Genomic DNA, 24,833 nt, shown 5'->3' on the forward strand with positions numbered 1-24,833 from the left:
TTCTTGGATAAAAATCCAGGAGAATTGATAAGTGAATGTTTAAATTCACAGGAAATAAGCTAACTCCTTACCAAAGTGACTGTATCATTTTACACTCCCACCAGCAATACACGGCAGTCCCAGTTGCTCCACATCTTTGATATCACTTAGTTTTGTCAGCATTTAAAATTTTAATCATTCTACTAAGCGTGCAGTGATGCGTCATTACAGTTTTAGTTTGTTGGCTAATGATACTGAGCATCTTCTCCTGTGCTTATTGGGAGTTCACAGGTAGATTTTCTTTTGTAAAGTGGCTTCCCAATTTGGGTTGTCTTCTGATTAGGTTATAAGTATTTTTTATATATCCCGGATGCAAGTCTATTGTCAAATACATGTTTTATAAATTTTTTCTCTCAGTTTGTGGCCTGCCTTTTCAAATGCCTTTTAAATTTTGTAGTAGTCCAATTTGCTTTTCCCTTCATGGTTTGTACTAAGTCCTATCTTTAAAAAAATCTCTTCCTTATGGTAAAAGTAACAGAGATTTTCTATGTTTTCTCCCAGAAGTTTTATAGTTTTAGGTTTTAACATTTAAGTCTATGATCCATTTTTTTAAAAAAATATTTATTTATTTTTGGCTGTGTTGGGTCTTCGTTGCTTCGCACGGGCCTTCCCTAGTTGAGGCAAGCAGGGGCTACTCTTTGTTGCAGTACACGGGCTTCTCATTGCAGTGGCTTCTCTTGTTGTGGAGCACGGGCTCTAGAGCGCAGACTTAGTAGTTGTGGCCCATGGGCTTAGTTGCTCCGCGGCATGTGGGATCTTCCCGGACCAGGGGTTGAACCCGTGTCTCCTGCATTGGCAGGTGGATTCTTAACCACTGGGCCACCAGGCAAGTCCTATGATCCATTTTGAGTTCATTTTTTACATGATGTAAGGCAAAGGTGGAGGTTCATTTTTGCATCTATTGATATCCAATTGGTCCAGCACTGTATGCTGAAATAGTATCTTTCCCCATGGAAATACCTTGGCACTTCTGTTGAAAGTCAACTGACTAAATATGTTTGCATCTATTTCTGGCTTTTCGATGTAGTTCTGTTGTAAATACTTTGGAACATTTCCACATATGATCTCTGTTGCACATTCTTCTTCTTAAAAGAGCCCTTAAAAAATGTAAAAACTATTCTAAGCTCACTGGCTGTGCAGAAGCAGGTTGTAGGCCACACGTGCTGAACTCTGCTCCATGTGTCTACCCTCATGACTACACACACTGTCTTGATTTCTATAGTTTCAGAGTAAGTCTTGAAATCAGATGGTGTAACTCTTCCAACTTTGTTCTTTATTTCCTCTAAAATTGTTACAGATACTTTAGGTTCTTTGCATTTCCACATAAATTTAAGAATCAGCTTGTCAATTTCTACCAAAAAAAAAAAAAAAAAAAAAACCTGCCAGAATTTTGAGTGAGAATGCACTGAATGTACAAATAAATTTTGAGAGAATCAGCCTCTTAATAGTACTGTCTTCTTTTTTTATTTTTTTTATTTTTTTTGTTTGTTTCAAGATTTTTAGGTTTTATAAAGGTGTTGTATTAGCATAACAATGAAAAATTTAAAAGACCATCTCTAATCTCATTATCCTATCAAGCATTGTTTACATTTTTTTCACACACACACACTGTATTTTATTTTTACAAGAGATAAATAGACTGACACCAAGCATTGTAAATGGATGACCACAACAAAAGCAACAATGATTGAAATTACCAAACAGTACTGTGTCTTCTGATCCAAGAATATGGTACATCATTTAATTTATTTGGGTCTCCTTTTATTTTTCATGGCAATGTTTTCTAGTTTCCAGTGTACAGGTCTTGCACATATCTTGTTAAATCTACCCCCAAGTATTTCATGATAGTTTATGCTATTATAAATGTTTTCTTAATTTAATTTTGCATTTTTTTGTTGCTAGTAAACATATATGGATTTTTATATATTGATTTTGAGTTCTTGTTAAACTCACTTATTAATTCTAGTAGTTTTAATAGGATCCTCAGAGTATACAAGTAGATGATAAGCACATCAATAGTGCTCACCATCACTGCATCAGGAAAATGCAGTTAAACACAGGAGATGCCAACTCATGTTCACTAAAATGGCTACAATCAAAAAGACAATTATAGGACTTCCCTGGTGGCACAGTGGTTAAGAATCCACCTGCCAATGCATGGGACACGGGTTCAAGTCCTGGTCTGGGAAGATCCCACGTGCCGTGGAGCAACTAAGCCCGTGCACCACAACTACTGAGCCTGCGCTCTAGAGCCTGTGAGTAACAACTACTGAGCCCATGTGCCACAACTACTGAAGCCCGTGTGCCTAGAGCCCGTGCTCCGCAACAAGAGAAGCCACTGCAATGAGAAGCTCGCGCTCGCCACAACTAGAGAAAGGCTGTGCGCAGCAACGAAGACCCAACACAGCCAAAAATAAATAAATAAAATTAAAAAAAAAAGACAATTATAAATATCGGCAAGGCTGTGAAGAAACTGCAACCCTGATGCACTGCCAGTGGGTACGTAAATGATTCAGCCACTTTGGAAAATAGTACGGCAGTTTCTTATAAAGTTAAACATAACTTTGCCATATGACCCAGCAGTTCCAATTCTGTACATCCACCCAGGAGAATTGAAAACACAGGTCTATACAAAGACATAATGTTTACAGCAGAATCAGTCATAAAAGCCCCAAAGTGGAAACAATCCAAATGTCCATCAACTGGTAATGAACCAACAAAATGTGATATATCCATACAATCCGTACAACATATTCCTTTTTATCCAGTCAGCAATAAAAAGGAACAAACTACTGGAACATGCTAAATCATGGATGAATCTCAAAAATGATACACTGAGCGAAAGAAGCCAGACACAAAAGACTACACATTACATGCTTTCATTTACATGAAATGACCAGAAAAGCAAGTCAAAAGAAACAGAAAGTAGATGAATGGCTGTCAGGGGCTTGGTATGTAAATGGGAACAAGAGATCTTTTTGGAGTGATGGAACTGTTCTAAAACTGGATTGCTGTGATGGTTGTACGACCTTATACATTTACTAATAATCACTGAATTATGCTTAAAATGGATGTTTTATGATATGTAAATTATACCTCAATAAAGCTGTAAAAGAAAACTTAATGCCGAGTCAACAGTGTGTTTGTGGAATGTTATATTCATTAAGATAGAATTTACATAAATGTAAAAATACAATATACACACATACATATATAGAGAGAGGTATAATATATATAGTACAATGTGAATGCACGAACTAGATACACACCCAAATCAGATATACTGGTTGCATCTGGGGAGGGAGGATAGGTCTCAGGAGAACATAGAGGACTTTATTTGTAATGTTTGAGGCGAAAACAAACACATGGCAAGATGTTAACATTTGTCCATTTTGGGTGGTAGATACGTGAGTTTTCCCTAAATTATTTTTTTGAACTCTCCCATATTTTTTTTCAATTAAAAATCAAAACAAAACTAAATTAAACCAAAAAACCAAAAGCAAACATAAATGATTACCTAGTTCCTTCATTAATTTTAATTCCTTTATGGCTTTAATTCGAATATCAAACACCACCTAAAATAGAGAAATAAACTAATGACTGTGTATAAGTTAAAAACAATGGGAGGAGAAGAAAATGAAGACTGTCAGTGTGTGCATATACAGGTTGACTTATTAACTACCTTACATTTAGCAGTTTTTGCCTACTTGAAAAAAATTTTTTTCCATCCCTGAAATTCTTTTCTCTCTTCTACAGAGTCAAAGGCAAAAACTTAGATCTTGGTTAAGTTTTCACCAAATTGATAATAATTGGAATGGAAAGGCCGCCTACAGAAAACTTTAGAAAACTAAAGACATAATAGTAGCGAAAGGCAAAAGTTGACAAACAGTTAAGCTTTCTGATGATAGCAAATAAAAGAAACTATAGGTTTCTTTATGTTAAGAATGATGAATTCAGGGCCAGTGCAGGGGACCTGGGTTTGATCCCTGGTCTGGGAAGACCCCACATCTTCATTAATAATATAATATAAAACTGTACTAATAATTAACAAGCATTAATAATATAAAAATGTACTAATCCAAGGGTACTATTTAAAATTTCTACTTAAATTATTTTAGATTGTGTTTCCTTTTCTTTTTAAAATTTAGGCTAATTGCCTCTAGGGCATAAAATCGTGGAAATTTAGGGGTAAAGCTGACGACAGAGATCATTGACTCTACTTCCCCACTGGTGTCCCCCCCGCTGTGCCCCCCACTGTGCCAAGAAGGAACAGAGCCTGCAGTAATCAAGGACTGCACCAGCCTCCCATTCGGGGTCAGGGCGGTAGGTCTCCTGAGCTTTGGGGCATTGACCTTATACTGTTCCCACTAATGTGCAAACAAACCTTAAGAAACTATAATTTTATATAAAAGAAAACATTCTAAGTTTTTAAAATAAAGTTACAGAAAAACTTAATAAATGGAGACTACATAAATATAAAAAGATGTTTCCTGAAATAATGTTTAAGGAAACCAGTATAATAGTCTTAAACGGAAAACTGAAAAAAATCCCTTTGAAGAGCAACTGGCTTTATACAGAGCACAGAGTATACTGTAGAGCAATTTAAGATAAACTTTAAAAAACCCAAACACCAAAGAACACAAAACCAAAACATATATACCTTGTTTTAAAAATATAGAAAAGACTCTTGAAAATAGCATTTCACAGTTATCAAAGTCAGAAGATTCCATGAACTAATTAAAAAGGTAACTCCCACATTCTAATTCTAGGCTTTGGAGGCAAAAAAAGGCATATATTTGCTTGAAATATGCCAAGGGCTAACAAAGGTAAATAAGCAATAATCAAATGTTACAAATAAAAAGGTGATTTCTTAAGATTTAGAAGTTTACTGAGACAACTGTTCTGAAAGATTAAGGTATTGCTTTCTAAATAAAATTGTATTAACTAAAAACTGTCAACCACACTTAATATTCTACTCACTGTGTTAAGAGTTGCTGATATTTTAACTTGCTCTTCTTCAGAGTCTAATTGGCATAAATTTTTAACTTGGAGCCAGTCAATCTCATTCACACTGGTGATCCATTTCCCTTGTTTGGTCAACAAACTGTAGGTAAAAAGACATTTAAAAAATGTGTCTTTACACAGCCCTTTTATGGATCAGAGAGGATTGGAAAATTCAAGCTTTTCTTTAGGCACCGCTTCCAAAATTCTGCATGTGTCACTCAATGTGACTAATTAAAGGTGACCAAGTTCTACTGAGTTGGGTTTTTGAAAGTTCACTATCTTTTTAGGGTAGTGTTAAGACAGTATTCCACAGAGTCTATATTCATGATTCCAAATATTCTTTGATTTATACAAATAATTTGTTGCCACATTTTTCAAAGGGAACTGTTGTAATTGAACAATCAGTTGTTAACGTCCACCTGCACGCTGCAATCACTAGGGGAGCTTTAAAAGAGTACCTACACCAGAAGCCCACCCATAGACTTTAGTAGCTTAACAGCAGGACAGCATGCACAGCCGTGCAGACTGACGCAGAATAAAAGCACCACATCTAATGGATATCATTCACATCATATACACTGTATGTTTGTATTTTTATTATAGAGGTTTTAAAAAATTTTATGATAGCAGATGGCAGTGGAGTGTCTTGTTCTAACAAGATTTCCCTACAGATAACAGTAAAGGTTCTTGAGGAAGGAGCGACTTCTTACTAATTCACACAGAGGCACTGAGCGAAGTCCTCTCTGGGAGTGCGCAGCAGAGCCCTAAAACACAATTCTACTCTTCATTTCAGTTATTCCACTCTGGCACTCTACGTTGAGTTAGCAATCTTAAATAGAGCAAAGTTTTAAGCACAAAGACGTTCCCTGAAGACCACCTTAAAATAATGAAGAACTGGACGATAACAAGGATGCTAGCTAAACTATTTAGCACTTACTATGTGTAAACACCTGTCAGCTCTTAACTCTTTCAATCCTTACAACTGTATGAAGCTGGTACTAATTACTATGCTCATTTTACAGAAGAAGAAATTGAGCAGAGAGATGATGTAACTTGCCCACGGTCATACTACTAGTAAGTGATAAAGCTGGAAACAAAGCCAGGCAGCTGGCCCTCAAGGCCTTGTCCCTACCCACTCCTCACACAGGAGCAGTCAGGTAACCTATAACATCAACACAGGTTATTATGCAGCCATGAAATGAGGTTTATGAAGAGCCTTCAAACATGAGGGGAAAGCAGGATGTAACTATTTACCTACAAAATCATCACTATTATGTTTAAAAAGAAAAAAGCCGGACTTCCCTGGTGGCACAGTGGTTGAGAATCCGCCTGCCAATGCAGGGGACATGGGTTCAAGCCCTGGTCCGGGAAGATCCCACATGCCGCGGAGGAACTAATAAGCCCGTGCGCCACAAATACTGAGCCTGCACTCTAGAGCTTGAGAGCCACAACTACTGAAGCCCGCGCACCTAGAGCCCGTTCTCCACAACAAGAGAAGCCACCACAATGAGAAGCCCGTGCACCGCAATGAAGAGTAGCCCCCGCTCGCCCCGACTAGAGGAAGCCCGCACACAGCAACAAAGACCCAACGCAGCCAAAAAACATATATATAAAAAATAATAATAAATTAATAAGAAAAAAACCTTTCAAAACAAAAACCCAATTATTCGAGCTCAGAAAGCTAACAGTGACAAACACTGCATGAGTGGTATGGGGATGCTGTTTTGGGTCTCCTGTCTTCACCTCTACATTTCCCAAGTCCTAATGAATGTATATTACTTTCTAAAAAGAAATATATGATAAACTTTTAAATTAAATAAACAAGGTAGGGAAATAAATGTCTGGAAAACACTTGTCGAAAACAGAGTGATAACTGTAATACAAAATAAACACACTTCCCAAGTGCTCTGCTTCTCTATGTCACAGCCACTAATAAACAATAATACAGAGCCTCTGTAATCTAAGTATAGTCATAGCACTGATACAGCAGGGAACGGATTCACTGGTCGTAAGCTGAAGTCTTCAATGTATGGAAATCGGGGGAGTTACAGGGTATGGTAATGCTGGCCACAGAGATGTACTGGCACAGACACGGGTAACACAAATGAGGAGGAAGCACTCCTGAGCTTCGCGTGTGACTTACAGGAACCAAGGCTGCAACTCCCCAAGCAACTGCCTCACCTGGGCAGCTGGGAGGATCTCAAGCATCATAAAAAGGATTATAACAAAAAACTGAATTGCCTTCTGAGATTCTTGTGACAAGACAGACAAATTTAGCTGTGATAATACCTTCCTCATGAAAAATTTTAGGAACTTTCTCTGTGAGAATGTGCCCTCCATCTTATAATGAGTGCTAATCAGAATTATTTGATAAGATTCTGCTTTACTGCCAACTAATCTACACTGTATCTAGCCTATACCTATATTATTCAGTTACCACATTTACCAAAAAAAAAAAAAATCACATTACAATATCATTTTTCTCCAGGTTGCCTAACCACAAACATTCCTATTTACAATATATAGAACACAATGTCTAGAAATAAAGAGAAACATTTAACTCTCATCATTATTAACATAAAGCTTTAGAGTTCTAAGACATAGCACTGTAACTAAAATCAGTTCAAAAAGAGTTCTCTTCTTAGCATGTTACCTGTTACCGTCATTAGAATCCTGAATTAAAATCGAGCTTCCGTTTCTGAGACCTTGTTCTCTGAATGTCTTCTTCAAGTCTTCCTTGGGAACGGTGGTCCAGCTCTCTTCACCTACAGACTCAGTCTTGTTGACTAAGATGACTCCGTCTGGGATTGCAAAGGCTGTGAATACACTACCTATTTCTGCATTAGATGGAAAGACATGTGGAGAGTCTATCAACCGCTGACACTCCTCTTCTTCATTGCTTGTTGCCGGATGAAGAACGTTTAAAAGCAGAGGTTCACAGTCACTACCAGCTGGAATCTGGATTCCGCCAACCTACAACAATATCACGTCAACCATTAGTATAGTTCATATTTGCCAAAATTAAGTCAACACAGTAATGTAGTAAAAGACTCTTGTAGAACAATTCCCATTTTTTTTCTTTTCAAGTGAAATAAAGTTTTCACAAATGTCTTTTAAGTATCAGAAGAACAGCTTTAGATTTTTGAAACTTTTTCTTAGCCATCTTTTACTTCTTAGGAGAGAAATCTGAAGTGGAGACAGACATGTGAGTCCTCAGCAGTGGTAAATTTATGAGGTGGACCAAGGACAGCCCATTGAGTGGGTGAGACGCTCCTCACTGCTTTCTTCACTGTGCTCCCTTAAGTCACCTCCAGCCCTACCAGTGTAACGAACCGCTCCCTTCTGAGACCTCATCAAGAGTGTGTACAGACCCTCCTGCTCACTTATCTTAGTGCAGTGACCCACACTACGTGCCTGAAGGATACAGACTGATTATTTACCTTTGCGTCTAGCTTCTGACACACAGCCTGGCACCATGGAGGTGTTCTACAACTATCTCTTGAACATATAACCAACACTGATTGTACTTAAAATTTATTGGATATTTCAGCAGTTTTCTAATATGTAAGTGCCATCACATATGCTGAATAAAATTTTATCACAATAACTTAAAAAATATCCAAAACTCTCGTGAACATTTCTTCAACACTTACTTACCTCCACCCCATTCCATACAAAGATGTCTTCCCCATCAGCAATTTCACTTTCACACAGTGTCAGGTGATCTCCTAGGAAGATGAGATTATCAGTGAAACCATTCTCATGATCATCAAAAAAAAATTTAACTATAGCAACAGCCAAGACACAAACATTTGTTTGAAAAAAAGCATTCTCATTGAGGAAAACTAAGAAAAAGGGAGTAATTATGATTGTTATATTGATATTATTTTATATTATTTTTATCTTTATTCCTTCCATCACGCTCTTTAGCCTTTTTTTTTCTCCATTTTCATTTTATGTAAGCATTTCCCCCATAAGATTTGTGGGCATGAAAGCAGGAAAAAAAAAAGTTAATATAAAGGTCAACTGTACTTGACACTGAACATGGGGAAGGCTTACACATCAAACAGTCCTCACTCACCCACTAATGAGCTGTATGACCTTGTGGACTTCAAGCCTCTATGCTTCAGTTTCCTCATTTATGAAATGGGGATAAAAAAATTTTGTGAAAATCAAATGAGATAATTTACACAAAACACTTATCTCGGTATTTGGCACCATGAAGTCCAAGATAAATGTTACTGCTGCTACTGCTATTACTGTTCTGTTGTTATTTAAAGGAAGTACTTTTAAGCTCCCGAAGTACTTTTGTTTTGCTACAAAGTCTGAAGCTGAGATTGGATTAAAAACACAAGCCATATTAAACAAGATTTAAATGGTTTCAAATCATTTTGCTCAGAAGTTTGTGGTAATATAAAAAAATTTCCAAAGCCTTTAAGAAAAAATTTGTTTAGGTAGAGAAGTAGCCTTAATTTCAGAAAACATAAAACATTTCCATGTTAGCAAAATTTCACACATTACATATATTGGATACATTATAAACTAAATAAATTGTTTTATTAAATATAAAAAACTAAATATATTATTTGTTAAAACCAATATGATGAGAACCTGCACAGCTAAGAAAAGTAGTATGTAGGGAAAGACTGGCCAAGGGCAGAAAGTCACAGATGAGCGCCACAAAATGTACATATACACAGTAAGTTGCTGTGTTTTAATATTTCTCTTACCATCAAGTGTCTGGTAAACATGAAGTCCTGCTGGTACAAACTTTGCAACACTAAGAACCATATCTCCTTCCCAAAATTCTAACAGCTGCAGAATATGAATGAAAGAAAAGAGAACAATGAAAAATCACATATAGATCACTTTTCCAGGTTAAGTAAGAAGAGCACTGTGCCAATTTACTTATGTAGCTGATACAGGGAACAAGCAAATGAATACGACAGTCCCCACCCAGCACCCAAAATGAGGAAAGTGGACGTCTTTCAATGTTAAATCAGTCAAATCCAAAGATGGTTCATCTCACATCCATTAGTGACTGAAGAACCTTGACATACACAAAGAGCACAATGACCATCTAAACAACAACCATTTCTACTTAATTTATGGGAAGGTCACTTTTATCAGCAGGCAAAATGATCAGTGTGCCAGCCCAGGAATCCTGGTCCAAAAGAGCAAAAATTATGTGTTTAATCAGCACTATTCAGGGAAAAGCAGCACACATGAATACTCTTGTTTCTCAAAAGGAATGTCTCCCACTGTAAATTTAAAAAGTAGCATTAGCAGTTTATTTAACAGATTACCAGGGATTTGTTTTTTAAGTTTCTAGCTCCAAGACTCTGGGGACTGTGGTAACCTCACCAAAACAATGTCACCCATAAAGGTCAGTCCTATTTAGTCCCTCTCCACAATCACAAGACAGTTCTCTTAAAAAGAAATTTCATACTTACACATGATTACTTAACTGTCAGTCTCTCAGCCTCTTGCCAGTGGCTTAATTCTAAGATACTAGAGATGTGCACTTAAACCATCAAAAAGCAGACTGGGGCTTCCCTGGTGGCACAGTGGTTGAGAATCTGCCTGCCAATGCAGGGGACATGGGTTCGAGTCCTGGTCTGGGAAGATCCCACATGCCGCGCAGCATCTAGGCCCGTGAGCCACAACTACTGAGTCTGCGCGTCTGGAGCCTGTGCTCCGCAACAAGAGAGGCCGCGACAGTGAGAGGCCCGCGCACCGCGATGAAGAGTGGCCCCCGCTTGCCACAACTAGAGAAAGCCCTCGCACAGAAACGAAGACCCAACACAGCCAAAAATAACTAAATAAATAAATTAAAAAAAAAAAAAAAAAAAAGCAGACTGGCGTGAAATCTAAACCTTATAAAGGTGACCAAGGTCTTTTCCACTTGAAACGTTACCCTAGGCAGGGTCAAATCCCCAAGTCCACCTATATCATCACTGCCAGGATTGGCTCAGAAATAAACTTTTAGTGGAAAAGTTCTGAAGTATTAGATAATTTTAGAAATCCTGATCCTGATCCAACATTTAAATATTCAAATCAACTAAAGTTAAAGAAGAAATTAGTCTGCTTTTCTTTGTGCAAGAGGAAAATCAAAAGAAAGCTAATAATTTTGGTAAATGATACAGTTTTTCAGAAAATTCACTTAATTCTGGGGGGCAAAAAAGCTTACATTTTCTATTTCCCTTTTCCTCTATCAGGAAGTAGTGTGAAGTATAATTAAGAGGAAAGAAAGAGTAGGGAGACCAGGGCTGGAGTCCTAGTTCTACTGCTAACTAGATGTCTGACCCTGGGCAAGCCATTAGATCTCTTTATATCACAATTTCCTCATCTTTAAAATGGGGTTATCTTGCCCTCATGAGGTTAAAGAATTAAACGATAGAATTTATATGAAAACATTGTAAGTAAAATAAAGAGCACTGCTGTCGTCGTTAAAACACGACTGGATAAATTATTTAGAGACAATGATTACAATGATGTTTGCTTTTACTATAGACCAGTAGACATTTTCCTTCACTTAGGAATCTTATTAATAAATGTTATTCTATACTGAAAGGTAGAAAAGTTAGTTGCTTTTATTTGTTTAGTAGCTCTTGGTTTTAGGCAACATAATTATCTATCTTTTTACTCCTTTAAAAAAACAATTCTCTTTCATTTATTTTCCCCAAAAGAGACAACCTTATACTCTTTCTCTCCCCCAGATTAAATATACCAGGCTTGATTCTCCCCTGAAAACCTGCTGGCAGGACTCAGTGAGTCCTGATTGTGCAGAAAAGCCTCTCTAAGAGACTTACAAGTGAGGGGAGAACATTTGGACCATCCCTCTATGGAAGTGGTAGATGTAGGATTTTCCTAAGCAGCTGTGAAAAATAAATAGCTGTATCTCAAACAGAAGTTTGAAAAGGAGAATCCAGCTTAAGACAGACCTTAATGTCTATTAAGAGTAAGTGAGGCTAAATTACCTGAAATATTGATTGTCGAAGATCTCCTAAAGTTTTTCTTTTATCAAAGGTCAAATCCCACATGCTTTCTGTTTGAGAGACTACTGGGTGCAGAGCCCCATTGAAGAAATGATAATGAGGGCCGAGGTGGAGATGCAATTCAAAATTATTGTTTGTAGAATCACATTCTGCCCTTTAAAGAGGCATAAAAAATACATAAATGCCATGTTTTTACAACAGATACTGTTTCATCTCAAACCAAAAATATTTGATTTACAATATAAAGTTCTCCACTCCACCTAAGTAATTATAATTAACATCATTTTCTTCCATGCTCCAAAATGACTCATTTTAGTTTCTCAATTAATAGCTCTGCCACCGTGAATTCCAAGGAAGATGGTTTTAATGTACACTGTGCAATGTTACTCTGAACAAATACTGACACTTGAACTCGTCCAATACTGAGATTATAATTATGAACAAAATGCTGGAAACACGTTCCTGTAACTGTGGTAAGCGCTAGATTTACAACTTCTATTTTCTCCTTGCTTCAACCAGACCCCACAGACTCTCCCATAAACTATGTGAAGTCAGCCTCATGATCCCTGGAGTCTGCTCTCCCCAAGTCAAATGGCCTCAGCAGCAGCCGGGCGCTTGCTACACTTTCCTGAACCCATTCAGCTGCTGTGAAGCACAGCACCAAAAACACTCCAGGCAGCCCCACCAACGGAGAGCTGGATGAAGCTATAGCCACCATTCAGGTACCTCAGGCACAATTCTGTGAATGTGGTCAAAGACAGCATTAGCTTTTCGATGACCACATTAAAAAGCTTAGTGCTCGCTGACTAAAACCCCATAGGTTGTTTTTGTTTTTAATACCAACTGCTAATCCACACCACTCATGCAAGTTGGTTATTTTTCGCACTTAAGATATATTACTCTGTTAAATTTTTATATTTTTAGTGTCTTGATTTTTGTTGAGATCTCCTCTGATCTTAATCTGCCATTCAATCTACCTATTTTTTTTTCTCAGCTTCAAATCAATGATAAAAATGTTGAACATAGCCCTGCTATGTAGTCAGCCCCTCAGGTCCACAAGGAGACCATGGGAACATCCATTTCCCTAACCCAGTACCCCACCAACCCAGAGAGCAAATAAAGAACCAGTTCTTCATGGTCCAAGGTTAGACCTCAAAAGAGAATGTTCAGATCATCAAATTCTCACAAACTGTCCCTTTAGTAATCCATTGTAGGGTTTTGCCCAAGACTGACATTAAGCCAAACAGTCTGTAGACTCCACATTTCCTCCCCTTTGCCCACCGCTGCTCTGCTGTCACTACAGGCCAGTTCTTCACAAACCATTTACACATGAGGGGGAATTTTCACAATGGGCTCTGCCTGTGCCGAGGGAATAACCTGACAGGCCAGGACACAATTCATTCAGCACAACTACGTGCTCACAGATTTCTCTAGTTTTCTTAGGCTTCAATCTCTACTTAGCGATGGCCATTTAAGTGTCAATATTTCATTCACTCTCACTGGGTAATTTCAAAGTAAAAGATACTCTCAGTATAAACATTCAGCAGCTAATAAAAAGACACGGGCATTAAACAGTTGACTTTTTTTCTGCTTTAATTTTCATTACTGAATACTTAAGACCTAAATTAGATCCTCGTTCTCCAGAAAAACTATTCAAACTCTAAAAGTAATTTAAAATTACCTTTTTATGTGTAGTTCGATGTTGGCTGCATCCATTTCATTCAGCAAATGACATGGAACCCTGTATCTTGGGTTAGCTCGAGCTGTGAACAAAATTTTCCATTAACTTGTGCTGACTACATAAAAACTGGTTGCTGAAGAGGTAGCACAGAAAACTAGAAAGGACCGCGCTGGGAGCTAGGAAAGCTTCTACTGCCTGTGTGAACATGAATTTTCTCTGGATCTCAGTTTTCCCATCTGCAAATTGAAAACATTAAAACATATGAAAGGTAAACAGTTCTTTAAGCCAAGCTAGAGAATTCCATTTCTTCAACTCTTTTTAAATATACTTTTTAAAAAGAACACCTGCTGTTTTCTTCTTGATAACAAATGTTAATAATTGGTCACTGTGAAAGTTCTGGAAATGATTTTTTTTAATGTAAAATAAATAAATATTATCTATAATCCCACTCCTAGGGAATACTGCTAAAATGTGATCTATATACTTCTGGTCTTTTTTCTATTTTACACAATGTGTCTATACACTCACACACACACACACACCACCACGCTTATTTAAAGCAACTGGGAGTATAGTCAACAAACATGTAAGTTGCTTTCTCATTTCATATGTTGTGAATATTTTTCCAAATCTTTAAATGATTGCATAGTAGCCCATTCTATAAATAGCATAATTAATCTAACCAAACCTTTTCTGGTAGACATTTAGGTGATCTTCTGTTAGTCATTACTATAAAATAACGGGGGTAGCAAACATCTTTGAACATAAATAGGTATACACAGTCCTGATTATTTCAAGACAAATTTGTGGAAGTACAATTATTGGTTTAAGGTTTTTAAGTACATACAACCAAATTGGTTGTATTACTTTATATACATACCAAATATAGAGGTAGTGCCAACTGTTGAGAACTAGGTTAATAGAAATATTTGACTTGGTAGGAAAAAGGTTGTCGTTCATTGCTTTTATGATTCATGTTTTTTGGTTACGGGCCAGATGGAATATTTTTTTTTTGCAGTTTATTGGTTGTTCTTATTTCTTCTTTTGTACATTAGTTATTTATATCTTTTTCCCAATTTACTACCGAGCACAATGGAATAAATGTAAGAGCGCTCTATAGATAGGGGAAATAAATTTGTCATATATTTTGCTGTTTTCCACTAGCTTGTCTTTTGCCTTTTGGTATTACGTAATAAGGTTTACATCACTCTTCCTCAATTTTTTTTTCATTGCTTTTATGCTTAGAAAGGTCTTCTCTACCTTAAGATCAGAAAAATATTTATATTTTATACATTTTAAGGCTCCTTTTTTACATAAACATTAAAGGAACTATAATTTCATGCAAGTGATAAATATAATCACTTGATTGTACTAACTGCTAATTCAAGTGATTAGCAACTAACCAACTTCTCAGTTGTATTTATTAATTCATTTTTCCCCTATTTATCTGAAAAGCTACCTTTTCATGGATTAAAATCTTAAAAATACTTAGATCAACTTCTGGGCTTACTGCTCAGTGATCTGTCCACCTCTTTGCACTAGCACTACACTGTCTTAATTGCTACAGCACTATAAATATGTTTATAGTGATACAGTAAATTTTCCTTGAGTAGTTCCTTCTTCAATTTTCATTAATTTATCTTCCTAGGTAAATTTTAGAATCGTTTTGCCAAGTTCCATCCATTCATCCCCCCAAAAAGTCCATCAAGATTTTGGTTAGACCTTTATTTGAATCTTAAGCTAACTGGAAAATTGTCACTTAGTACATATTCCAATCATATACACACTAAAGTTCAATTCAGTGAAAAGGACAATACGTCATCTGAAGAAATTGATATATATTTCTATAACTGTGAATTCAGCTCCCCAGTATTTTTATCAGAACGATTACCATATTTTTTCCCCTCAGAAAAAAGCAAAGCCCCTTCTGGTCAACAGAACAGTTATGTAATTGTTTCAGATCCAGAGAGTTAATTTCCTTTGATTCATCTGCAAATCGGTAACTGCTTTATTCTTATTCTTCACAAAAATGATCACTGTGCTCACTCTCTAGGGACAGTATCCTCATCTCTAATCACAGATACGTCTCCATCTACAGAGCCTTCCCAGTTAGGATTTTTTACTTTTGCATAAATTTTGGGAAGTGATCAAATAAAGTCTTACAGACTGATTCACGTTAGTAGCTTCAATTCAAAAATTTATCACTGTGGGTCTCAGTGTTTAACCTCCACCATGGTATGAACTCTCTTAGAAGATTCAACAGAGGGCTTCAGAGATATTTCAATTGCTTAAAGACTTATTACCCTGAGGAAAAGGAAAAAAGAAAGGAAAATAAAAGAGAACACATGAAAATAAGACCAAGGCCACTTGCAACTCAAAGACAACACATGGCCAAACTGTAGAGAGAAGCCTGAGCAGAGGACAATCATGTCTGCCCACACAACAAGAAAACATGATGTGGTCCAAGAAAATGCAATTTTGAAAATCTAACTATTGCCTCATACTATTACAGGGGAAAAACCCAGAAATATATAATCTTTATAAAATGACAGAATGTTGAATTTCTTCTGGTATATTTCTTATGGTTAGCTTGAAAATATTTTAAAATGTTTCAAGAGTAAACCTTCTTCTAAAAGGGTAAACTTTCAAATAACATTCAATATTTATCTTTTAAAGTGATCAACTTAAACAAATAGGGACATTTATCTTTCCATACCTTCAGGGGGTCTCTGCAACTGGGATTTCCGATAAAACAACATGTAGGCACTTTCTTTACCCTGAAATTGCTGTTCAATATCCTTTTCCTTGATTGGCTGGACTCTGGAATCGTTTATATCAAACCAGTGGGGACAGGAGGGTCTATCAATTAATCCCGGGGGGTCTGAAGTAAGTGTCTTCAAAAGTTGTGGCTCATTTCCTCGTACATCAGACTCAGCCTGGAGAGACCAGTCCTTCAGTAGACTAACTGTACTTTCATCTGAACTGAGCAGAAATATCTGAGAATGAAGCTGTAAAAACTACACAGAAAAAAAAAAAACAAACATTAGGTTAGTGAAAAAAAATTCCACTGACATGATCACAAAATCTTTACTTTCCTTTTTCTGTGATTAGATATTTTAATGTCAACTTTTTGGCCTGGCCAGCTAAGAGGAAAAAAAATTTCCTTTGGGCCATAATAAAACATTTAATAAAAACCCGAGTGCTTTCTGTTAAATAGTCTAACAGTTATATCAAGGGAGAAAGCTGCCATGACACAATCTTAAAAATACTTTAATTGCTGTTTTTAAAAAGTCTTTACTGAAACAGATTAGATAAATCAAACACTTTTGAAATGTTTAAAGCAATCCAAACAAAGCACAAAACAAAGGCAATTATACAGTGAAGTACCACAGAAGATAATTTCAAAACTAGTGACTCAGACAAACTGTTGGGATATAGTCATAATTATAAGCTTACATTAACTAAATTAAGTGTTGTCTGTCCCGGAAGCTGACAGGCTAGCTCAGGAAATCAAAACACTGAAAGGCTTAAGTCATAATCTCAAAGACTATTATTTCTCAAGTTCCTCTACCTAAAGGATTAGGAAGAAAAAAACTTCTCTCCCCATTGCCTATCCCACCTCCCCATCCCCTGCTCTACTCTTCTTTTATTCCCTAATCTCTATGTGGCTTTGTATCTCCTCCTTTTCTCTCAGTACAAACTACTTTATGGAGAAAATCACTTGGGAGGTATTTGTAACATTTGCTTAGATCACCAATCAACACAGAAAGGTGATTTTCTCATTTTTTCTTGGAAAGGAAGAATTTATGATAATGGATACTCTCTAATCAAACAAAAGGGTATAGGGCATATGACCCAAAGGCATTATTAACACTGTGTATAACAGATGGTAATATAGTTTTGTAGCTAATTTACGTACAATAAAATAATAATTTGAAACCTCTGAGTAATGAATAATTTCTGTATAGCGAATCTTTTCTTTGTTTGATAGTTGAGGATTAACTCTTTTAAACCGCAAACTTCAGTGTAGTCTGGTTCCAGTAATGGCAGAGAACTTTTAATTGGACTAACCCCACTGATTAAAAATTATAAACTTTAGACAAAATAATGAAAACAATTGTTTGGAGAGTAACCAAAAGCTGACCTAAAGTGGAGGGGCACATAACCCTTCAAAAGGGAAACAAGCTAGGCGAGTCCTGCATTAACCCACCACTTCCCAGTTTGTGGCAGAGCGTGGCGGAAGAGAGTTCAAGCAAAGGGCAAGAGTCTTACTGGACTAAGGAAACAGAATTTGAGAATGCTACAGAGCCTAGAAAGTGAAAGAGAAAAATCCCATACAGGAGCCCCAAATCTCTATCAAATCCTCCTCAAATCCTTGGCTGAGTCTTGAATGGTACATGGACAGCCTGAGACCCACGGAAATGAGCAGAAAGCAACAGCTGGGAGATTTAAGATCTGAGTAGAGATTTTAGCACCCTGCTGCTGGGTAGAAAGAGCATAGAGTTAAATAAACATGTTGTGAATGGATTAATAAATTAAGATAGATTAGAAAAAAAAAAAAGAAAGAGCATGGAGTTGAAGTCCTGCCAAATTAGAGGCATATGACAAACACCTCAGGCTTCCCACTGAAATCCTAGAAGGGCTGTGTCTCAGGTCAGGGATTGGCAAACTTTTCTATAAAGGGCCAGACAGTAAATATTTTAGGCTTTGTGGGCTAAGAGGCAAACTTGAGCACCTTTCTAAAGATAACTGTTTGAAAATACAAAGACAGTTCTTACCTGGCGGCTGTACAAAAAAAGGCAGCAAGCCATAGTTTCCCCACGTTTGCTAACCTCTGCCTTAAGGGGGAGGACCATGCAGGCCCCAGGACTAACAGCTAAATGCAACACACCCACCCTACCAAAGCCCCAGATGAAGCTCCCACAGGATCAACATGATTCAAAGTTACTTAATGGCCTGTTAGAACGTAATGAAAAACCCTTTAGAAACAATAACATAGGACTTCCCTGGTGGCACAGTGGTTAAGAATCGGCCTGCCAATGCAGGGGACACGGGTTCGAGCCCTGGTCCGGGAAGACCCCACATGCCGCGGAGCAACTGAGCCCGTGAGCCACAACTACTAAGCCTGTGCTCTAGAGCCCACGAGCCACAGCTACTGAGTCCACGCGCCTAGAGCCCATGCTCCGCAACAAGAGAAGCCTCCGCAATAAGAAGCCTGCGCACCACAACGAAGAGTAGCTCCCGCTCACCACAACTAGAGAAAGCCCACGTGCAGCAATGAAGACCCAATGCAGCCAAAAATAAACCTTCTAAAAAACAACAACATAATCCACAGCCTCTAAAACACATCATCCACAATGTCCAGTAGGCAATATAAAAGTATATGACATGAGAAGAAATAGGACAATGTGATTCATAACCAAGAAATGACAGTCAATTCACAAGAGAAAAAAAAAGGTAATAAATACAGACCCAGAAATAATCCAGATGTTATAAGAGTAAACAGCTATTGAAATATGTAAATTTACAGGAAAGGATGTACAGAGTAGGTTCAAATGGGGAATTTCAGCAGAGAAATGGGCACTTTAAATAAGAGCTAAGCAAAAATTCTACAGCTGAATAAGACAATATCTGAAACGAAAAAATTCATTAATTCATTGGCTGGGCTTAAAAGACTGGATACAGTAGGAGAAAGAATCAATGAACATGAAGACGGATTAATGGAAATTATCCAAATTGAGGGTGAGGGGAAAAAAAAACCCTCCTGCTAGAATATCTAAGACCAGTGAGAAACTACTGAATGGCCCAATATATATGTAAGTGTAATTTCTGAAGAAGAGAGAGATAATGGGGCATAAAAACAAATTGAAAATATAATGGCCAAAACTGAGGAAAGATTTCAAGCCACAGGTAAAAAAAATCTTAGCAAATACAAAGTAAATAAACACAAAGAACACCATACTGAGACACACTGCTATTAAACTGCTAAAAACCAAAGATAAAGAGATTATCTTAAAAGTAGACAGAAAAAAAAGACACATTACATTTAAGTAACACTGACTTCTCAGCCAAAATAAAGGAAGCTAAAACATAATAAAATGACATCTTTAAAGTGCTGAAAAAACCAATAAAAGCTATTAACCTAGAATTCTGTATCCAGGACTTCCCTGGTGGTGCAGTGGTTAAGAATCCACCTGCCAATGCAGGGGACATGGGCTTGATCCCTGGTCCGGGAAGATCCCACATGCTGCAGAGCAACTAAGCCCGTGTGCCACAACTACTGAGCCTGTGCTCTAGAGCCCACGATCCACAACTACTGAGCCCATGTGCCATAACTACTGAAGCCCATGTGCCATAACTACTGAAGCTTGCATGCCTAGAGCCCGCGCTCCGCAACAAGAGAAGCCATTGCAATGAGAAGCCCGCACACCACAACGAAGAGTAGCCCCCACTCGACCCAACTAGAGAAAGCCTGTGTGCAGCAACGAAGACACAACGCAACCAAAAATAAATAATTTTTTTTTAAAGTATATAATAATTATATATTTTAATTTAAACCATCCCATTCTTCCAATGGTCTGAAGACTTTTCCCTTATTTCAGTTATCCTAATTACAAATGTTCCTGTTGTTTTTTTTTGTTTTTTTTTTTTTAAAGATTTATTGATTGATTGATTGATTGCTATGTTGGGTCTTCGTTTCTGTGCTAGGGCTTTCTCTAGTTGCGGCGAGCGGGGGCCACTCTTCATTGCGGTGCGTGGGCCTCTCACTATCGTGGCCTCTCTTGTTGCGGAGCACAGGCTCCAGACGCGCAGGCTCAGTAGTTGTGGCTCACGGGCCCAGTTGCTCCGCGGCATGTGGGATCTTCCCAGACCAGGGCGCGAACCCGTGTCCCCTGCATTGGCAGGCAGATTCTCAACCACTGCACCACCAGGGAAGCCCAAAAATAAATAATTTTTAAAAAGAAAAAAAAGAATTCTATATCCAGCAAAAATATCATTTAAACAAACGAATGCAAGATAAAAACTTCAGACAAACAAAAGCTGAGAATATTTTTGCCAGCAGTTCTGGATGCCCAAGAAATGCTAAAGGAAGTTCTCTAGGTTGAAGAGAAATGATATTAGACGCAAACCTGGACATGCAAGAAGGAGCAATGAACACCAGAATAGATAAAATAAAACATGATTTTTTCATTAATTTCTTTAAAAGTTGCTTAAATGTTTAAAGTAAACACATGCATACATACACACACGGTGAATTTACACATAATGGTAAAATATAAGACAACAGCAGAAAAGGATGGAAGTCGGGAAATGGAATTATACTACTGTACCTTATACATCTTACCTTGTACATGAAGTGTTACACTATTGGTCTGTAATTTATAATATTAACTTATGTATAGTGTAATACCTAGAATAAAAAAGTTAAAGTAGTACAGCTAAAAAGTCAACAGAAGAGACAAAAATCCAACACTAAAAATTACTTGATTAGTCCAAAGGTAAGAAAGACAGAAAGAAAGAAAGGCAAGGAAGACAGAGGAAGCAAATAAAAAACAAATGGCTACATGATAAATTCAAACTCAACCGCACAATTTAATACATTAAAAAAAAATGGGGGCTTCCCTGGTGGCGCAGTGGTTGAGAATCTGCCTGCCGATGCAGGGGACACGGGTTCAAGCCCTGGTCTGGGAGGATCCCACATGCTGAGGAGCAGCTAGGCCCGTGAGCCACAGCTGCTGAGCCTGCGCGTCTGGAGCCTGTGCTCCGCAACAAGAGAGGTCGTGATAGTGAGAGGCCTGCGCACCGTGATGAAGAATGGCCCCCGCTTGCCACAACTAGAGAAAGCCTCGCACAGAAACGAAGACCCAACACAGCCAAAGATAATAAAAAAATAAATAAATATTTTTTAAAATAAAAATAAATGGGGGCTTCCCTGGTGGTGCAGTCGTTAAGAATCCGCCTGCCAATGCAGGGGACACGGGTTCAATCCCTGGTCCGGGAAGATCCCACATGCCGCGGAGCAACTAAGCCTGTGTGCCACAACTACTGAGCCTGCGCTCTAGAGCCCGCAAGCTACAACGACCTAGCCCGCCTACCACAACTACTGAAGCCCACATGCCTAGAGCCTCTGCTCCCCAACAAGAGAAGCCACTGCAATGAGAAGTCCATGCATTGCAACAAAGAGCAACCTCTGCTCACTGCAACTAGAGAAAGCCCACATGCAGCAAAGAAGACCCAATGCAGCCAAAAATAAATAAATTAAATAAATTAATTTTTAAAAATTTAATAAAAAAAAATGGACTGAACATTCTACTTTAAAGGAAGAGACTGTCAAACTCTATCATTTGATAGAAAAGAGATGAACAATAGAGAAAAACAACAAATGCAAAGCTGTTTCTTTGAAAAGTTTAATAACCTTGGACTTCCCTGGTGGTGCAGTGTTTAAGAATCCGCCTGCCAATGCAGGGGACAGGGGTTCAAGCCCTGGTCTGGGAAGATCCCACATGCCATGGAGCAACTAAGCCCATGCGCCACAACTATTGAGTCTGCGCTCTAGAGCCCACGAGCCACAACTACTGAGCCCACGTGCAACAACTACTGAAGCCTGTGCGCCTACAGCCCATGCTCCACAAGAGAAGCCACTGCAATAAGAAGTCTGTGCACCGCGACAAAGAGTAGCCCCTGCTCGCCGCAACTAGAAAGCCCGCGTGCGGCAACAAAGACCCAACACAGCCAAAAGTTTAATTAATTAATTAATTAATTATTTTTAAAAAAGAAAAGTACAATAACCTTGATAAACCCCTAGCAAGACTGATGCAAAAGAAAGCTAAAAAACACAAATTACCAATATCAGAAATGAAATAGGGTCCTACAGGTCCTACAGAAATTAAAAGGATAATATGGTAATATTTCAAACAACTTTATACTAAGAAATTTGACACTTTGAGAACAAATTCCTTAAAAATCACAATTTTCCAAAATAAACAAGAACCAACTTCATACTGTTTACAAGAGACACACGTGCATTAGAAAGCTTGTATGTGACATTAATCCCAGATAAGGCAGATGTGAAGGTAAGGACCATTAGCAGAGATAAAGGAAGGGCTTATGTCAAAAGACCACTAACAATCCAAAGTGTGTATGCAACTAATAATGCATCTTCAAGACGCATGGAGCACAACTGTCCACAGTAAAAGGACGAAAGGGCAAAGGTACAACTACAGTTGGAGATTTAAATCTACTCTCTCAGTAACTGATGCAACAGAAAGACAGAAAAATAAGTTAAGAATAGGGATGAAATAAAGAATGCTATTAACCAATTTGACCTAGCTGACATTTATGAAACACTATACCCAACAACTGCAGAAAATTAATAACTTTACTGGTGAATAGAAACATTCAGCAAGACAGACCATACCCTGAGGCATGAAACAAGTCTCAAAAAATTCAAAATAAGTGAAATCATAGAGAGCATGTTTTCAGAGTAAAACGGAATTAGACATCAATTTACAGATATAACAAAAAGATAACTAGAAATCCCCCAAATATTTGGAAATTAAGCTATCCACCTCCAAAAACCTCATGGGTCAATAAAAGAATCAGAAGGAAAAATTACAAAATATTTTTAATTGAAAGATAATGATAACATGTCAAATTTAGCCACAGCTTAATTAGCGCTAAGAAGGAAATTATAGATTTAAAAGCATGAATTAAAAGGCAGGTTTAAAAAACAACTGAGATACCAACCCAAGAAGCTAGAAAAAGATGATTAAATTAAACCCCAAAGGTAAAAGGAAGGAAATAATTAAAAACAAGAGCAGAAATCAATGAAGTAGAAAACAGATTAGTAGAGAAAAATCAACAAAGGCAAAAAAGTTGTTTTTTGAAAAACTTAATAAACTTGATAAGCCCTAAGCAAGACTTACGAAAAACAAAAGTAAGCAAACACAAATTATTAATATCAGGAATGAAAAAGAAGAAATTTAGGTCCTACAGACACTAGAAAAGATAACATGAGACATTTTGAATAACTTCATGCCAATAAATTTGACACCATAGATAAAAGGACAAATTCTTTAAAAAATATAATTTTCCAAAATAATGCAAGAAGTAAATAAAAAATCTAAAACAACTCTACAAATAAAGAAATTAAAACTATAATTTAAAAACCTTATCATAAAAAAATTCCAAGTCTAACTAGCTTCACCAAACATTTAAGAAAGAAATAACAATCTATCTCAGAGAAATCCTTTCCAAGAATATAAAAAAGGGAATATTTCCTAACTTCTTTTGAGTCCTGCATAACCCTGATACTAAAACCTGACAAAGATATTACAGAAAAAGAAAACTAAAGACCCATATCTCTCATAGACACAAAATCCTTAGTGAAATATGAGCCAAATGTATACAGCAATACACACAAGTATATCATGACCACGTGTGCTTCATCCCAGAAGTGTAAGATTTGCTCTAACATCGAAAAGGTCAGTCAGCAGAATTCACCACATTAACAGAATAAAAGAGAAAAGCCATGTGATCACGTTGATAAATGTACACAAAACAGCATTTGATAAAATCCAACCTCTATTCAAGATAAAACTATCAGCTGCTTATATCACACCCGAAAGGAATCTGGGGTTCATTGTGCTAACGGGCATAAGACTTTTGGCCTTCCTATGAACAGATACTCTACATGTGTCCTCCTGCACTTCGGTGGCTGCTGGGCAAGACCAGTGGGACAGGGTTCAATATTGGAAGAAAAGCTGCAGTATTTAGTGGGGAAGTCCTGCCACTTAGAGCCCGTCCAGCCCATGAATGGGTGGGCCATGAGTGGTCTCATAAATATAAAGGCTTTGAAACTCTCTTTTCAAGAGAAAAAAAAAAAAAGAAAGAAAGAGATAGGTTCCAACTACATGCCATTCTGGAAAAGGCAAAACTAAGGAGACAATAAAAAGATCAGTGGTTGCCAGGCATTTGGGGGAGAGGGGTGATGAATACACAGAGTCCAGTTGTTTAGCGCAGTGAAAATACTTCGTATGACATCATAACAATGGATATATGTCAGTATACTTTTGTCTAAACCTACAGAATGTACCATATTATCTACTTCA

At 37.4% G+C, this 24,833-nt stretch overlaps 1 protein-coding gene across 9 annotated transcripts in view; it reads right to left on the bottom strand.

Annotated features, from left to right (window-relative positions):
* The window catches only part of USP40 (ubiquitin specific peptidase 40), a 95,048-nt gene that overhangs the window by 42,777 nt on the left and 27,438 nt on the right, over positions 1-24,833 (bottom strand). For 7 of the 9 annotated variants that reach the window (XM_082466261.1, XM_082466260.1, XM_082466259.1 and 4 more), the window contains 8 exons: positions 16,439-16,739; positions 13,723-13,804; positions 12,024-12,195; positions 9,774-9,858; positions 8,701-8,771; positions 7,697-8,016; positions 5,020-5,143; positions 3,557-3,614 (listed from right to left, as the gene is read on the bottom strand). In XM_082466261.1, coding sequence (XP_082322387.1) covers positions 3,557-3,614; positions 5,020-5,143; positions 7,697-8,016; positions 8,701-8,771; positions 9,774-9,858; positions 12,024-12,195; positions 13,723-13,804; positions 16,439-16,739 — 1,213 coding nt within the window. Of the gene's footprint in view, positions 1-3,556; positions 3,615-5,019; positions 5,144-7,696; positions 8,017-8,700; positions 8,772-9,773; positions 9,859-12,023; positions 12,196-13,722; positions 13,805-16,438; positions 16,740-24,833 lie in introns of those variants that run through there. The other 2 variants (XM_082466266.1, XM_082466267.1) reach the window with 2 other exon arrangements.

This window comes from Balaenoptera physalus (assembly GCF_965194825.1).
Source record: "Balaenoptera physalus genome assembly, chromosome: 6".
Lineage (NCBI taxonomy): Eukaryota > Metazoa > Chordata > Mammalia > Artiodactyla > Balaenopteridae > Balaenoptera > Balaenoptera physalus.